The sequence below is a fragment of the Corticium candelabrum genome, chromosome 6 (assembly GCF_963422355.1).
Source record: "Corticium candelabrum chromosome 6, ooCorCand1.1, whole genome shotgun sequence".
NCBI lineage: Eukaryota > Metazoa > Porifera > Homoscleromorpha > Homosclerophorida > Plakinidae > Corticium > Corticium candelabrum.
This window is the reverse complement of record NC_085090.1, coordinates 6,910,916-6,928,863: the sequence shown is the minus strand read 5'-3', so window position 1 is coordinate 6,928,863 and position 17,948 is coordinate 6,910,916. Positions and strand designations below refer to the sequence as shown.

General features: G+C 40.6%; 3 protein-coding genes and 1 long non-coding RNA gene across 5 annotated transcripts; all 4 read right to left on the bottom strand.

Moving 5' to 3' along the window:
* Nucleotides 1-568: 568 nt before the first annotated feature.
* LOC134181648 (CD63 antigen-like) lies at nucleotides 569-7,741 on the bottom strand. The gene is made up of 8 exons (XM_062648912.1): nucleotides 7,618-7,741; nucleotides 6,777-6,818; nucleotides 6,557-6,715; nucleotides 5,524-5,598; nucleotides 5,356-5,454; nucleotides 5,097-5,222; nucleotides 1,629-1,712; nucleotides 569-735 (listed from the first exon to the last, which is right to left on the bottom strand). The coding sequence occupies exons 1-8, from the start codon at nucleotides 7,732-7,734 to the stop codon at nucleotides 646-648; spliced, it is 792 nt and encodes a 263-aa protein (XP_062504896.1). The 5' UTR covers nucleotides 7,735-7,741; the 3' UTR covers nucleotides 569-645.
* A 2,665-nt stretch (nucleotides 7,742-10,406) lies between these two features.
* LOC134181541 (uncharacterized) lies at nucleotides 10,407-11,488 on the bottom strand. Of its 2 annotated transcripts, none has more exons than XM_062648816.1 (4): nucleotides 11,084-11,488; nucleotides 10,910-11,022; nucleotides 10,688-10,838; nucleotides 10,407-10,624 (listed from the first exon to the last, which is right to left on the bottom strand). In XM_062648816.1, the coding sequence occupies exons 2-4, from the start codon at nucleotides 10,984-10,986 to the stop codon at nucleotides 10,502-10,504; spliced, it is 351 nt and encodes a 116-aa protein (XP_062504800.1). In that variant the 5' UTR covers nucleotides 10,987-11,022; nucleotides 11,084-11,488; the 3' UTR covers nucleotides 10,407-10,501. The 2 variants fall into 2 exon arrangements, with proteins under 2 accessions (XP_062504800.1, XP_062504801.1); XM_062648817.1 differs by having other exon boundaries at nucleotides 10,688-10,809; nucleotides 10,941-11,022.
* A 359-nt stretch (nucleotides 11,489-11,847) lies between these two features.
* LOC134181630 (uncharacterized) lies at nucleotides 11,848-13,266 on the bottom strand. The gene is made up of 4 exons (XR_009970186.1): nucleotides 13,093-13,266; nucleotides 12,927-13,026; nucleotides 12,060-12,249; nucleotides 11,848-11,984 (listed from the first exon to the last, which is right to left on the bottom strand). It is a non-coding gene; the product is annotated as an uncharacterized LOC134181630 (long non-coding RNA).
* Nucleotides 13,267-14,841: 1,575 nt separating this feature from the next.
* On the bottom strand, nucleotides 14,842-17,553 carry LOC134180884 (52 kDa repressor of the inhibitor of the protein kinase-like). Its single transcript, XM_062648068.1, has one exon. The coding sequence runs from the start codon at nucleotides 17,431-17,433 to the stop codon at nucleotides 14,842-14,844; it is 2,592 nt and encodes an 863-aa protein (XP_062504052.1). The 5' UTR covers nucleotides 17,434-17,553.
* Between the last annotated feature and the right edge of the window lie 395 nt (nucleotides 17,554-17,948).

The following is a 17,948-nucleotide window of genomic DNA, read 5'->3' as shown; positions in this document are numbered from 1 at the left end:
CGAGACACCTCATTTGGAGATTTATCCATAATTACAAGACTCTACGTGTTTCCAGCAATACCACAGAACCGCCCTAATGAATTAAACTGAATTAGCAAAGCGTTACCAATTACAGCAAGACGCCATTCACGTGGTCCCGGGTGTAAATCAATTATTAATTTTCAATGGCAAACAAAAATGGTTCCTGACAATGTTAATTCAATGTTTAATTCTTACTTTTTTGTTATTTAGAAATCGATTTAGCAGTTATTGCAGACCGTTTTATTAAAATCCAATTTCCAAAAACAAAATTGAAAATTGAATGAACGCTTCATACACTGAATGTCCGACGTCCACGTCGTGTTTAGCAAGTTGAATGCGCAGCTCGGCATCATTACTAGGTAGTTCACTCATGATGAGGAAGAATCCTAGCTGACAACGGCACATGACTTCTACCTCGAGGCTCCAGACCTCACAATGTGTGACCCCACTAGCACAATATTTTACAGTTACTTAGTACATGAATACACATGATATTGATTCAATGAGTATACACACGAACTCAGTTGGGATGTCTAACACACAGCAACTGCATACCATTTATAACAGACATAGTTTAAGAAAACAGTAAAAACACAACTTTAATCAAAAACCAAATTTATAATCTCAAGGCAGACAATTCACTTTCTTATCCAAACTTTGGTATGCAGACATGAAGTCTTTGGCCAATTTGCAAGCCATCAGAACACCCAATATCTGCAAAAACACAACAAAGTCTATACAATGGGCATCTAAAAGTATGGCATGTAAAAAATCACAATTGATGAAAACTAAAAATTTGTTTTTTATGCATGAGGAGATATCGACCACATAAATCCACTGAGACTTTTCATGCACTATCATATTATCAATCAATGTACCAAACTGTATAATATCAGAAAGCTTAAGCATCTTTCTTACATAAGTTTACTGCAGTAGAAAGATGCATCCCTCAATACCTTAGAATACCAGGGCGTACGTACCCATACATGTTTCCAGGTTAATCCATCAAGAGGTGAATGTCACCCTTACTGTTTTCTTTATAAACTCTTTAGGAAACGGTACACTGTAGATTATCTTAATTAAGAAGATATTTGTTAAATCCATAAATTGATGCCGTGCAACAGTCGCAAACAGGATTTAGACGTAAGTGAAAAACAAGCTGCCTTGTGTTATTAACATTAATATTGATATTAATTTTTGTTAATATTAACTTTGAAATAAAGCCTGAGTACGCCACTGAATACCTTAGACTATCGCATTAGAGAAATGCATCCAGCAGTATGTAGAACTACTGTATTGAAAAGGTGCATCTTTCAGTACATCACACCATTCGCCAGATAAATGCATATCAAACAGCTACAGTGGAAAGCGCCACTTAGCTTTAATTAAAGAACTAAAACGTGCAAATCTTAAAGCATTGGCCTAAGTCAAGACTGTGGCTAACTTGAGCCTTGGGGTAATAATCAAGAGAGTATAATAATATATTTTAAAATAAAGATTATTGACTAATTTTTTACTCATATATGTACGTAATTATAAAGATTCCCCCCCTCACCTCTGGTTTACGTATTGCACTGTCTAAATGTATTGTTGGTTCATTGGGTTACCTCAAAAAACAACAGTGCACCTGCTACTCCTCCTCCATATGTCCAGAGATTGTCGATAGTATCGTGGATATCACCTAGACATCCCTAAAAATACTGATTGACAGTATAACACAACAAGCTTTGCAATTCTCTGGCTGTCTGTCTGTCTGTCTGTCTGTCTGCCTGTCTGATTGTCTGTCTGTCAGTCTGTCTTTGCCTGTCTGTCTGTCTGTCTGTCTGTCTGTCTTTGTCCGTCAGTCTGCCAAATACATATAGTTTTCAAATCCAAAGAAATTTCCATCAAGAGCTTAAACGCTAGTCTCTAAGTACAGTTCCTCTAAATCAACAACAAACACTTAAGGCTACAACAGATGACCCGATAGGGGGTCAGAATTCATTTAACAACTTAGTTTAAAACAAATTGATATTCGTCAGGGACACTGCAAGATTTTTGTCCAGCTGAAATTACTGCCATCTTCCTAGAGATCACATTTGCATTGCATTGCTGCAGCTTGATCGAAAATCGTCGTCTCCAGTGTGTCTTAAACTCAGCAATGTTAGATCGTCCATTGTCATCCCTCCACAAAGCAGAGAGGACCATCAAGTACTCAAACGCTTTCTCTCCCCCCCCTCAACGGCCAAAATGTTCAAATGCAAGAGGCACGACAGTTGGCGAGTATCCACCCGGTAGTCGTCCCTGGGCGCACTTGTTTTCCTTGATTTGCTCCCTTCTCATTGCCGCGCTTCCCCAGTTGTAGCTGCACGAGGTAAGATGTCTGATGCCCATGGGTAAGCTAGTGCCACGTCTAATTCAGCGTTAGATCCTGTCTCCGAGTCATAAACTAGGATGTCAGGCCGATTGTTCGAATGTGTGTAGCGGTCCCTAGGCTCACACTTGTGGGGCAGATGAACTAAACTCAGGCACTCAGACCATACTGACATCATCGAATCGTGGTCCACACAGTCTGTTTGTCTGTCTGTTTGTCTGTCTGTCATAAAAACATTACTTCTTAGATCAAACTAATTCAAACTTCTGCAATAAAATTATAAGGCTACAACGAAATTAAAATGTCTATAAATCACTAGTGCACGAAAGCTAATGTGGAAAGACTTGAGTGTTAAATGTCATGGGCTTCTCAGGTTCACCACAGTGCGGACAGTAAGATCAATAGCGCAATTGCACCTTTGCAGCTGGATGGAAAGCGTGTTCTACAATAGTCAAAAAAACTCTGAAGGATTCGGTCTTCCGGTTTGTCTGATGATTGGTTGGACAGCTTTTTCAAGAACATACTTTCTTCCTCTCCTCATATATCGAAGTGCTCGATAACTAATGAGATGACGTTGGATGAGCCTCTAGGCAGCTTGAGTCATGTTTAGCTTTCTTTCTGGCTTTCCTTAGGGATGGAGCAGCTCCAATCCTTTCAGCGGAGCTAGAATATAAATTTCTGAGCTCCATGGGTGCGACAAAGAGATTTCAAGTTCAATCTTAGATCTTAGGTTGACATCAAACATAATGTCCGGCTTGTATTCGGAATCAACATATCTGTTCCAAAGTCCGCGGTGGTAGTGAATGCTAAGGCTCCTTAGGCAATCAGACCAAACACCTGCAATACACTCATGTGACAAGACAGGCCCTCCTCCTGTCTTGCAGGTGAGGAGATGGTATACACTTTCATCTAACACTGCACCACAGTTGCAGGCTTCTAACCAGTCTTAGGAAGGCCAAGCCTCACAAGGGAAGCCAAGCAAAAATTGCAGGATTAGAATGCGAAACCTTGTGATGTTGGAGATGCATTTAGCCAAGCACTGGATCTTTTCCTTTAAAGGCAAAGAAACCTCGAGGTATCTCTAGTAGTGGGTGAACATTCAATCAACTCACCTGACTGGAAGGCGTACAATTCATGTGATAGCCTATGCTGAAGTTTCTTGGGCCTTATAGGTAGTCATATAGGACCTTGTCAGAGGCAAGGGCTTCACAAGAGACTCGCCAATCAAGCCAGAAGGTTGTCGACAATGAAAATCAGCGCTGGAAAACGAAGTAGAAGCTCAAAAGCAGGACGTGATGTAGTGGAGAGAGACAGCATGCCAAAGCCCCCACGGCGTACTGGTAAAGATACTTGTTCCTAAGGTAGGTCGGCAATGCCATGTCCAAGAATAACAGAGAAATTTTTCCGTGTCAAAGAGTCGTGAAAGGAAGCAGCTTGAGCCAAGATGCAGGGACGTACTGTTCAAGCCAGGTGATCAGGCCTTAGGACATGACAATGTCAAAGGATCAATGTTGCACTCTGGGGTTCGTCCAACTTTGTGAGTTGGTCGCATAGCAAAGAAACAGACTGAGCGACTTCTAAGTACAATGATTCAACAAAGGAGGCAGAACCGATTGGTGTCCCAAGGAACATTGAACCTTGACAATTCACAGGTACATCTATGCCAAAGGCATCAGGGACAACCGAAGGACTGAACATCTCACATTTGGTAAGAGAAACAATCACTTTGATGAAACAGAACGTCCTCTTCAGAGCTTGGAAATACTCGTCGAGTCGATGGTTTGGTCAGGAGAACCTAAGAGAAACACATCATCCAGGTAGACAAAAATGGTAACTCCTGAGAATTTCATTTGGAGATCCCTCAGGTTTTATGAATAGCTGCTGCAAACAGAGCTGGACCCAAAGGATCGCCTCGGTGGATGGCTTCTTCAGAAGAAATTGAGACAGGTGTGCCCCCTCAATGTAGACCAATGAACTGAATCCTCCATACATCTGGAAAGTGCAGTTTCATAGCTTTAGAAAAGACTGCTTAATCTCTCGAAGTAAATGCTGTCTGCTGACTGAGTTGAAATCATTCTTCACATCAGATTTTAAAACAATCAATTCTGGGTTGTTCTCTATAAAGCCAGTTCAGTATGATGAGCAATCAGTTCAGAACCGTTCTCTGCAGAGACTCCACGCTGGATATAGGACAAAAGAAGTTAGCAAATGAACTTTCATTTGAACACAAAGCGCTCAGGTAGTGAGGCAACGAATACATTCGCCGATTGCTATATATGTCGTATGTCACCATTTAGTTTTGGGTCAACCTGAAGGAAGACAGCAATTTAGCAGCTGCTTCAGGCAATATACCTTGAGCAATAGCAGAACAGACAAAGAATAACCAATCTGCAGTTATATTACACCCAAGCAAGGCTTTAAGGTGTTCAAACCGCCAATCTGACGGGCCTGTACATCATCCATGAAGTGATATCTTCTGTCTGTCTATCTCTCTGTCAAGGTCAAGTCCATTAGTTAATGAATTTTTGTCTGTAAGGACTGATTTGTATTTAAAAAATCCTAGCATATGTACACTTAGAATCTGTATAACAATAAATTGTCTTTATGTCTGTCTGTCTGTCTGTCTGTCTGTCTGTCTGTCTGTCTGTGTACCTGCATTTCTACAAGAATCTGTCTATGTACTGTGCCTATTAGAAATCATCTACATCTTCAATCTACTAACGTTTTGCCGAACATCCGCAGAGTCAGGATTTGTACAGTTAAGAGACGTATCAATACAGCAGCTCTCAGGAATCTTGTCAATCACTCTTATCCAATCCTGTGGCTCGTTGATCCCACAGCATTTTGGCTACATAAAGAAATACAATAAAGCTGTCAAACAAACCAAAAACACGAAAGAACAATGCAACACACACACACACACACACACACACACACACACACACACACACACACACACACACACACCAAGCTGTCCTCACCCAATCAGCTTGCAGACTGTTCCAACCACTTTTAATCACTTCATTGCTCTCATACTCACTGAGTGTACTATTCATCAAAGTACCAAGATCGTCTTTGATCTGCAGTTACCAATACCACAATACCATTAACAAACACAAAACACATAAAATCTCTTCAATATCCGCAACCTCTTCCTTGTACACAAAAGCCAGAATGACAGCAGCCAGATTTACAAGAAATAGAAAACTCAATATAACAGCAAACTGTCAAAAAACATCATGTTAAGAAGCAAATCACTGTGATCAGTACAATAGACAGCTCATGTTGCAATGAAATAAGCAAAGATCAAACACTATAGACAACTAAGTTTTTTGCAAATTAATGGAATATATATATATAACATTCAAAGGTCTTTAGAGTAAAATATGTAATTGTAAGATTACGTAATTTATTATAATTTTAGAAAAGTTAAAACTATATAAAATATACAAAATATATATCCAAAAGTTGTATTTTCTATAATAAAAACTACAAAAATATATAAAATACATAAAATATATAGAAATATATACATATATATAATTAGGAATTTAAATTATAAAAACATTTAAGTAAAATAAATAGATATATAAATATATATATATACATATAATTAGTATTGTAAATAACAGAAACACTTGAATAAAAGATAAAAATTAAAGGATGTAAATATATAAAAATACATAAAAATACAAAAACTGGTCTTTCTGGGACTTACACTAATGAAAACATTGAAATGAAAAATAGAAATAATAATAAAAAAATAAAAAACCGATAAAAAATTTAAAAATATATAGAATAAATTATTGAGTTGTAAAAAATTAAAATAAATACATATAAAAATACATAAAAATAGAAAAAACCGGTATTTTTAGACTATAGTAATAAAAACATTTAAATCAAAAATGGAAAAATTATAAAAATGAAAAAGTTATAAAAATATAAATAAAGTTGTATTAGTTCTTTAGCAGCTCACAGCTGCATCATTTTCAATATAGAAATTCCACAAAATTCAACCTTAACACACATGTGCATATTGTATACTTACAACAAACCAAAGTACATATTTCTGTGTCATACTACAAAAATGTGTGCCACACCCACATGTTTAATTAATAGTGCATTAGTATACATAGCAATCCAAGAAGATAACATGGTAAGTGAAAACGTTATGCGCATAACTGTATAGAGAAGAGAACGGTTCTTCCGAATTGCTCCACAACAGGCAAAGAAAGGCACAACGAAAACAATGCCGCCGACTGCAATGATTAATGCTGGCATCGCTATTGACCATCCGTATTTGTTGTCAATATCCAACTTTACAATTGCTCCATATTGCATCTACAAGTTAGACACAAAATGTTTTACACTGGTGCCTGTCTGTTAATGTGACGTATCTCACGTAAATTTTGGCACCAATCCATGTTATCGAAATTCCAATAGCCTAAATCAAATAAAAATTAAATTGTGGCTTCACTTGGAGACAAAAACAGGTAGAGAGCATACCACCGGGAAAGAATGACAGATCAACAAACAGACAAACCAGCAGCAAAACAATTGAACAACCGAAACATGCCCACAGAAAGACAGGCAAATAATTAGACAACCAATAAATAGACAGACGAACTAACAGGCAGGCAGACAGAAACACAGAGAAACAGACAGACAGACCGACAAACAAACAAACAGACAGACAGACAGATAGACAGACAAACAGACAGGCAGACAGACAGACAGGCAGACAGACAGACAGACAGACAAAAAGACAGACAGTCATAGATAAAAGTTCGAATATATGTGATTGACAGACAGACAGACAGACAGACAGACAGACAGACAGACAGACAGCTAGACACATGGACAGACAGACAGACCCACAAGCAGGCAGGCAGACAAACAAACAGACAAACCAAGACACAAAATCGACAGACAGACAGACAGACAGGCAGCCAGGCCGACAGAGAAACAGATAAACGGTAAAACAACTCATCCAACAATGTATTATCCTTTCAATAACTTCAATAATTATAGTTGAACGTTTAGTAAAAATTAATATCAATAACAATTATAACTCAAACTTATTACTTTTACTACGTACGTTAGCAAAACGACGAGTGGAAAGAACTGGCGTTTAGCAATTTAGTACCTGAAGAGGCAGCTACAATCACTCAACATTCAACATATGAAAGTCACGTGATCAACAAGTTTAGCACACATGCCTAGTGAACAGTTAACGAACGCACCCAAAAAGTCAGGCTAAAGAGATAAAGCAGCATCCTGATCAAATGCCCGCAGAGTCTCAAGTCGTTGTCAGGGGGTCCCGAGTCGTTGTCGGAGAGTTCCAAGTCGTTGTCGGACATCCTGAGAAACCAGCCTAGTAGCCCGGACAATGTTACGCATGCGCGTTGAAGTCAGCCAAGTAATTTTGGTTGGCGAGGCTATCACGTGACTACACCATTAAATGAGTATTTAATTAGCGATTTTTTGAAGAGTTTCCCAAAAACAAGAGTTTTGGGAAGGTTTGTTGGGAACTATGCATAACTATTTCTTCTATTTCCAATCTTGAGAGGTTGCGACACAACGAGAAATATCAACCAGCCTCGACGTTCAGTCTATTGTACGCGCGAGATAAGTCAATAAATAAATGACACGATTACGCCACTTTTGGACCTTTTGTCAAACTGCCAACAAGTTGAAATCGTCTCTAAAACGCAAAAATTCTAATGAAAGTGAGAAATAAAGGTTAGCCGAGGTTCGGAGCGAAACTGTTAGCTATGCGTCTTTTCAGGCTTGGCCCACGTACTAGTGGCAGTAAAAATAGCTAGATTGTCAGTGGAATACTGATGTCTATATCTAGTATGAGTGAAGATATTGAGGTGTGTACTGGACTGGAATTACACGTTCGCTCCATGCGCATAATGCGATTCGTTAGCACGTTAGAGTCAACGTAACTACTATAGGCTCAATCTCTACCAATGTACTCGATAATTGCTTAATTAATAACTAAAGTCAGGGCATTTTCATGATCCAACAAAAGATCAATTCGTATACCTCGAAATTGTAAACGTGATGGGAGGAACCTTGTAGGTGCTAACAGTTGCGCAAGTGATTCATGGTGTTACACAACAGAACATGGTTTTGATTGCAGCCCAAAATACCAGCTTGTGAGGCAACCATGCAGGTATCTATTCCAGCTGTTACTCAGACCCAGTCCCTTTCTGTAGCGGAGAACGAAATGTCCACAATTATAATGCGACCACATCTGTAGCAGTACAAACATCAATTCATTTGTCATACAAGTCTTTAGGAGTTCAGACTAATGAGCAGCAAGTGAATGCCACGTCTGATGATGACAGGAAGACAGAATCACCTTTAGGTAACTAGCATATTGACCATTGATTACTTGTACATGTTTGGTACATCGTGTTGTTAACTTTATCGTTTTGTACAGATAGTTTGTGTGACAAGCTAGAAGTGCAGCCAAGTACCATTCAGATTGGAAAGCAGCTGGGTAAAGGAAATTTTGGCACTGTATGAAGCAAAGTGGAGTGGGTCCAGAGTTGCCGTTAAAATAATTCAATTTGAGCAAGTAAAAATTCTCCCATTACACCTGAGAGAGAAATTTCAGTTTTATTGTTAGTGACCATATACATTGCAAACATGCCTGTCAACAATATTGAATGGATGTTTATGTCGTCTAGACATCTTCGGCACCCGCACATTATCATGATCCTCGCATGGGCGAAAGAAGTGCCATCAACATTGTATATTGTCACGAACTTAGTTAACAGACCAAGTCTCTTTCGAGCTCTGTTTGCACAGACTTTAAACTTGCAGGTGATATTGTTAATGAATTATTAAATAGTAACATGTACTACATAGGCGAAGGAAGCCTCTGCTGAGTGGGGGGGCACAACGGTTTGTCAGGCCATAGAAATCCAAGAACACTGCTAACTCTATGCCTTAGGGTTAGGGTTAGGGTTAGGGTTACCCTAACCCTAAGATAACGGAGAGCATTTTGTGGGGGCACGTGCCCCCACGGCCCCCCCAGTTCCGTCGCCACTGTACTATATTCATTGAGCACTGGAGGAATGCCCTTCTTTGTCCTTTACAGTACTCCTTGACAAACAGAATGCAAATTGCTGCCCAAGTGACATCGGCTCTAGGATACATGCATAATGCAAAACCTAAGGTGCTCCATAGAGATTTGAAGACAGACAACATTTTAGTAAGAGTGATGTGAAATAATCAAATAGTGGGATATTACTTGCAACATGTGTTACAGATAGATGCCCATACTTATCATCCCTACTTAGCAGACTATGGGCTGGATTGTACCAGAGAAATAACAAGCATGGACACAGCAGCAGTGATGGGAACAGCAGCTTACTCTGCTCCAGAAGTCTTTGATTGCGTCTATTCCACACAAACGGACATATGGGAGTTAGGGTGTGTGCTGTATGAACTCCTAACAGGATGTTTCATTTGGAATGAAATCAACAGAAAGCCAATGGCCATTCAACGGCATTTCTTTTATGCCAGAGGACCAGATATTTCTAGAGTTATGCCATCAGTTGCTAAAGATGTTGTTGCAAGTTGCTTGCAGATCAGTCCTGAAAAGCGACCTTCTGCAGACTCTGTAGTCTCTAAGCTCACAGAAATTAACCTTCCAGAATAATGTACTTTCAGTCAGAAACTGTTTGTTCTTTGTTGAGTTGAGTTGAGTTTTCGTCTGAGAAGTAATTAGTTTTTCGAATTGCCATTGAGTAAGCTAAACTTAATCTTTTGCCACTTGGTAAAACATCTTTTCATTGTGTGCTGGAGGTACAATTAAAAATGCACTTTGTCTTGTGACATTTCTTGTTGACAAACAGATTGTATGTTGCTGCCCATGTGATGTCACCTCTAAATTACATACAGAACACCCTGGAATTCCCAAGATGCAGCATTGCTCAATTAGAATTGTAAATTCACAGATATAATTCATACATATATATTAGATATAAACACTATTATCTATACCTGTGTCAGTTACCTCAGAACTCCATAGCAGCTACAAGGCACTGTATGCTTTAATACAATCGCTTAGATTGACATCAATAACATTGATATCTATGTCAAGCATGTTCAGCAATGACTGTGCAGCTTCCGCAAATTCCCGGCAGTAAAATGAAAGTTGAATAGATGCGAGTAGTTCATATGTTTCATCATACAGTTGAGGATCAACAGCACACAAGTAATCCTCAGATCCTAAATACATAAACAATGTGAATAGTGACAAATCAACACGAAGGCATAATATAACAAACATGCCTGTAAGCTGAGGAAGAGCAAAAATATCTTCTGGTACTCCACCAGGACAGCTAGCTGTGTGTGTTTTCGCATGTGATGCGTATTCCACCAATGAGTAAAATAGTCTAACTCTGCCTCCATAGCTTGAGTGAACACAAACCAAAAACATGTCCTACATACACCACACGAAAAGAATGTCTTTAGCAATTACTTGCCTACACACAGACCACTTACACCACTTACATTTTTGTGTTAACATTTGAGTATATCCAACCTTCTTCCGACAGTTGCTGAAACAATAGTATCCACTTGTCAGTCATTTGCGTTCGCAGCTGGGACCATAATCCTTCTATTCTCTTCATACACAGGTATCAAACAGAAACATCAGCAGTTATTCTAAACACTTGCTCCAAATACTGTGTTTGTAGTAGATTTCCATAAGGAAAGCTTCTGTCAGCAGGTAAAGCATCAGTACCATAGAAGCAAAAAGTAATTTGTGCAGTAGCTAGATGACAATTCTTAGTGCCATGATCAGATCTAAGCACTCTAGGGCATCCTATCCAGAAAAATGAAACATTGCAACAACTAGTTTGCATTATTCCTATGCAAATCATAAAATATTAGTATATATAAAACACCTCAAACATGTTCAAAGAAAATAAACAGATGTAAGTAACCAAATACAAAACAATGCTACTATGTTAATAAATTTATTAAGCATAAGAAATACTAGTAACAGTGTTGTGCTACAGAAACGTTCCAGTAAGAAAGTATTCACACAATAAAAATGTAAGTGACATACCTCCAATATCTCTAACAACATCAAGATATTATACATTAAATATTTAGCAACAACACTTGGATCCTTGTTTGTGGGGGAAATCTTCATCCGCAAGATCTTTCTGGAATACCTACATTATATTCAACAGGATTTGTACAGAACAAAATAAGCACACATAAAATTAATGTCAGTCCAAAGTCAGTATGTGACCTAATTGACGACACAGCAAAACAAAATTAAGACAGCATACCCATCAATACAACCATGTATGTATATCCCAAAAGAACTAAACTTGTCATAGCCATCTGTATGCCAAACATAATTTGGACCCTAACATGCACAGAAAATTCAATTACTGATATATCATGTGTCATATTCTCAAATATAGTACCTTGTTTACATAAACTCTGGGCTTCAGTCGTCGACCTTTCCTAGATTTTGCTCCTTCCGGATCCATAATTGATAGTAATGTCATTACCGTATCCCTGTTTACACAATCTGCAATCAACAATTGTATTCCTACATCCCCGCTTATTCCTGTTCCAAAGGCAAATACAAGTTTCTAAATTTTCCTGTTTCTATGTATGTCTACAACTAAACACGTTGACTAACCTAATATTCAATGACTGAAATGTCGAGGTGCAATTTATTCAGCTCAATGAGATACAAATGCAAACTTTAGTGTAACTAATCATACAACTAATAAGTTTACCAACCGTCGTACTGCTAGCCCATGACGATCCTTTAATCTCTTCCAGAGAGACCGATAACCAGCACCTCTCCCACACCGCTCAATTTCTATCTATATAAGACACAAGCACACAAACACTATTTATACTAATCCCTGAGTGGCGTCACACACACACACACACACACACACACACACACACACACACACACACACACACACACACACACACACATGTACTGTATATATGCATAAAATAAAACACTAAAATGTCTATAAGTATGAATGCATGGATATTGCTGTTCCAACATCAAAACAAGCTTCCTCAGTATCCTCAACTTCTGAAATTGTTGAAGAAAGTTCTGTAGCCATTTGTAATGTTGAAAAAGATTTGCCACTTTTGCCCCCTAATTAACTAAATGAATATAATTAACTTTCTTAAACATAAACATAGCTTAAATATAAGCACCAAATTATAATTAATGGTATTAATACAATTTAAACCCGCAAAAATGTAAGTGGCTACGCCACTGTTGAATCATGATTACATTGAAAATAGTAGCAGTGCTCGGTTACTTACCCCAACCCTGCTTAAATAGTAACTCGTATATCGGATTACTTTGAAAAATAGCAACCCATGAGTGTGGTACAGTACTGTAGAAATATTTCTTTCCTGCTACTAAAAAATAGGAAATCACGTGACTGCTTTGTTGCTGTTCGTAAATTTGTTAGTACTTTAAGTACACTAGAGTAGCATTTGTAGCTGTAAACACGTACGCAAGATACAGTACCTGCATTGCTTGCAAGATGTCAGGCAGTACTATCAGATCCCAGCTACCGTTTCTTCTTCGAAGACCAAGAGCTATAGTCTTTCTCTTCAGCCAGCTCATGCTACAATGCAATTCACAGTATCACAAATAGAGGTTTGCAAGTAAATAAGTAAGCGTTCCTAGTCACCTCTGAACAACGTGATTCGCAGCCAAATACGCTAGAATCACCTTCAAAGGTTTTCCCTCTTGATAGTAAATTCTAATTCTCTCTAAACCAAACCAAAATCGTGTCAGTCAAACTGCAAGCTAGAAACTAATGAGTAGATGCCATCCAGCTGAGCAGCGTCCATTTGGCAGTACGTTGTAGCCTGAACCGAGTATATTTGATTTGCGCATGCGCCATAGCTAACACGAATGGTGTATTTCAAAGAGACAGCAAGCCGTTCTATCTTACGGGGAAAACGACTAGAAGCATCAAAATCAATGATTACACTACGTAACTCTACATCGGGCTGCACTGCACAGGGCACGGGTGCGCACTGCACACGGCATGACCCCTCTCGGCCACGGCATGAAAGTGAGGGTAAATCGTCTGCACCCTCGAACAGCAGCCGATCTCTGGGCGGCAGTGCAGACAGCGTGAGCGTCAATTCCTGTTGATCTTGTACAGACTCTAGTTGACAGTCTTCCGCGCCGCGTAGAAGCGATACGCAGACCTAACGGCGGTTGGACGAAATACTAGATGGTAGCGTTTAAATATTAACGATTTCTTGCTTATAACCCGATTACACTAAACGCCACAAATTTTTTTGATGTGATAAAATATTCACGTTACAGCACATGCGCGGACAGGACTTAGAAAGATCGTCATGTTTTTCCTCAACTTTGGACATTTACATTTTGTATTCAAGGTGCGAAGTGGTTTGAATTTAGACTCAGATAAACAGCAAATAATTTTATGATGAAAATATAACCTAGAAGCTTCTTATAGACTGACAATGCTGTCAAAAACACGATGAAATGTACATTACGTGGAGTGGATTTATAATTATGCAAGAGGCAGTAGTTGCATCAGGGTAGTCACCTTGCGAAAATAGTTAAATTAGCTCGCTATATCACACCCGTTAACGGTTTTAGTTTGTCGTACGACAAATTTGCTACAAAACGACACTTCAATTAAACACAAGCTTTCAGCAAAGTTGAAATACGCCAAGCGTGCTTCATTCCACTTGTAAAACGTTCGAGAAGTAACAGACGTCATGTGTAGCCATGCAACTCAAATTCCGAGAAGGTCTGCGAACCTCAGACACTTAATAACATGAAATTTGAATAAATGTATACTTGTGTGCGTGCGCGAGTACGTGTGTGTGTGTGTGCGTGCGTGCGTGCGTGGGTACGTGTGTGTGTGTATGTGTGGTGTGTGAGTGTGTGTGTGTGTGTGTGTGTGTGTGTGTGCGTGCATGCGTGCACGCTTGCGTGAGTACGTGTGTGCGTGTGTATGTGTGCGTGCGTGTGTGCGCGTGCGTGTGTCTAATCGTTATATACACTCCAACCTTATTATCTGTATTTGTTGTACTATTGGGCGTTCATCGGAAGGCCGATGCCATATCGTTTCAGTGGCGGATCCAGGATTCTCACCAGGTACAGGCGCGGTCTGTCAGGTTCGGTAATGACGTCACCAGTTAGTCACGTGTCCATGTTCAACATTTTCGCAGCTGGCCCTCTAGGAATATCTTATAGTCATCAGTTCAAATGAGGTCCAGTTTGTGATATTTTCATATTATAACTATATTTCACTTTACTCAACACATGCAAAACAGGTTGATATATAACATCAGAAAACAGAGGAGTGTGGAAAAGTAACATCACTGATTCAAAACTGAAGAAGAAATCTGATGGACCGACAATACAACCATCACTGAAAACAATGTCACCGTCACTGTGATTGTGCTTCTTCTGTTGTAGCAGTTGGATCCAGGAACAGCAAGCGTCTCGGATACGCCTTCGCAAAAGAGTCTATCACACGCTCATGGTTGACAGACAAGTCCTTGTGGACAAACATGAGCACTAGCGCATTTAGCCTGTTTTGTGCCATCGTGCTCCGCAGGTCTGTTTTGATCAGCTTTAGTGCAGAGTTTGCTCTTTCAACTGTGGCTGTGGTGACGGGTATTATCAACAACAGGCGAAGAATGCAGACAATGCTGGGATATGCCACTTCATTCACAGCACCCAGCGTCTCTGTAACACCGGTTGGTAAGGTAGCAGCACCTGCATACTCCCACTTCCTCTTCCATCGGCGTATCTCGGCCTCGAAAGTTGAGTCATCAGGCAAATCTGTAGCATAAGCCTTCAGGATAGCTGCCTGGTGGTGAGGAGTGAGGCTCTGGCAGTGTTTTGGCAGGAGCAGCAGTCCTTGCACTGATGCATGGCTCATGTCAGTGAACCTACTGCCAAGTTCACTGATCATGCTGTCAATGAATGGAATGAAGACAGCTCTCCGCCAGTAGCTCTCTGGAGTTGATGCAGGATGATTGCTGCGTAGTGTCTGTCGTGCAGCTAAGCGAGGAACTTGTGGATGGTCTTGGTCTAAGACACGGGATGTAACTGCTGATGCAGAGGCGAAAATTGAAGAGAATTCTCTCTCACTGTTACTTCTGATCTCTTCTAACAGACCTAGAACTTGGTTGATTTCACCATATGCCTCCAGCACATCCAATTGCGATCCTTGCAGTAGAACACTCAGACACTTTGTGTAACCGAACAGATATGTGCAGCAGTGCAGAGCTACGATGAATGAATCTGACGTTATCGAGCGGAGGAGGCCATTTGCCTCAGTGACAGACTTCGCATCGTACTTAGAGGCAGCAGTTGGAGTGGCAATGATCTGGCCTGAAATAACTTGGAGGCAGTGGACTAAGGCAAAGTACATATCTCTGAAGTCTTTTAAGGCAGTATGCCGTTCTACCCAGCGAGTTTCACACAGTAGCTTTAGCTTCTGAGCTCTGATTGGCTTTTCACCGGCAGATGTCCGCTTGGTGTTTTCTTGTTCAACACTCTGCTTTAATGTACGTTGCCGTTTTGGGGAGTACTTGAAGAAGAGCCCAACAGCCTTCAAGTCGGAAAGCATGCAGTGAACTTCAGACACATTACAAGACTTTGTCAACGCCAAGTTCAGTTGGTGACTGCAGCAGTGATAGTACTGTGCCCGGGGTACATGGTCTCGAAAATTCTTCTGGCAACCGTTAAGGTGGCCAGACATAGCACCAGCACCATCATAGGCCTGGGCTCGACAACGTGTTTCATCAAGACCAAGCTTCTTCAAGGCATTCCGTATCTCAGCACAGATGCTACTACCTGTCCCAGAGCTGCAAGCAATGAACTTAATCAACTTCTCTTCTGCCTTGTTGTCCTTCATGTATCTAAGAGACACTGCCAACTGCTCCCACCCACTTACATCTCTTACTTCATCTGCCAGCACAGCAAAAAAGGGACTACTTTTTACATTATCCACTATTTGCTGAATTATGTCATCTGCCATCAATTTCATGAGGTCATTCTGGGTAGTTTTCGACATGTAGGTGGCATTACGAGAACAACGCTCAAGGTGCTCCTTCAAGACAATATCGCCAGAATCGATAGCAAACTTCACAAACGCCATGAAGTTACCTTGAGGTGAATGATCATATGTAAGGTCATCACGGTGACCGCGCAGCGCTACACCTTCACGTGCAGCTAGTTCTAAACACCTCAGAACAGACAACAGTATACAACGATTGGCAGATACCCTTTCTGTAGCTGCTTGAGACTGCATCAGGTCTATCCTCTCAGAAGGGTGCTTGTCAGTACTAAGAAATGCCAGCAACTTGGCAGCAGCATTTCTGTGGTACTGGGTAGATTCATGCTCAGCAGCATCAGCAATAAGATTCTTCCAATCCCTGTGAAGACGGACAACAAAATTATCACCACGGCATGATCCCTCTCGATAAACGGTAGGAAATAATACGCAGGGCAAACAAAAGAGGCCTTCTTCCTTGCGTTTGCCATAGTATCCTAGCCAATCAAATTGGTCAAACCACTTTTTCTGGACAAATCTCTCTGAGTAGCCACTCTTCCTGCGCTTATCAACATACTTCCTAAAAGGCAATATTGTCTGCTCGCTTGGTTTTCTCCTAGCAATCACTTTCACCTTGTCCTCATCACTGAGTGCTTTCCCTTCCATGGCTGTAGCTACAGCCTCCAAGAATGATCCATGGTCACTATCACTAACAACCTCTGCAGTTGTCGCAACCACGTCCTGACTACCACCTCCAGACTTCATATTACCAACTCCGTCACTTACTGTCTGCACACTGTCATCGTCCTCACCAGCAGCAACCCCACTTTGACTGTCGTCCGAGATACAGTTAACACTTGTACTAGTGGCCGCATCTCTACACTCCTGGGATACTCTCTTCGCTGGCTGAAACATTTCTGCCAAGCTCTTCTGATCAGCAGCCCTCTGCTTAGGAGGACGCTTATGACCGTACATCTTTCAATGACTTCTCTCCGCCAACAACGAAAACTAGATAGTCGACCCTCCTGTGGAAAGTTCTCGCAACTTCCGTAGAACTAGTCTCGCGTAGCCAGACCTTACCCGCTAAAGCAAAGCGAAGCGAGTACTGTAGGGTCTGGCTACGCGAGGCTACCGAAGAACACTAGTAGTCCAAGGCAAGCTCGTGTGCTTTGTGCCAAACTGGCGCGCTAAAGTTCCAGAGCTCGAGTTCATGCATGAAACACACGTGCACGTTAGCCCAAACGATACGTGGGAGTCGATGAAACGCGCACTACCAGTAGTCGACGACGTGTGAGGTACAGGCGCGCGCCTCTCGCGCCTATCCCTGGATCCGCCACTGCGTTTTTGTCATAAAACTCCGCCAGCCTGCCTAGCAGCACAACTGCAAACTGCATGTTTAATTTAACTTAAGGATGCCGTTGCCACGGTGATGGCGCCAAATGTGGCACCAGGCTTCAAAATTGTGGCACTTGCAATTTATGCCTAACTTA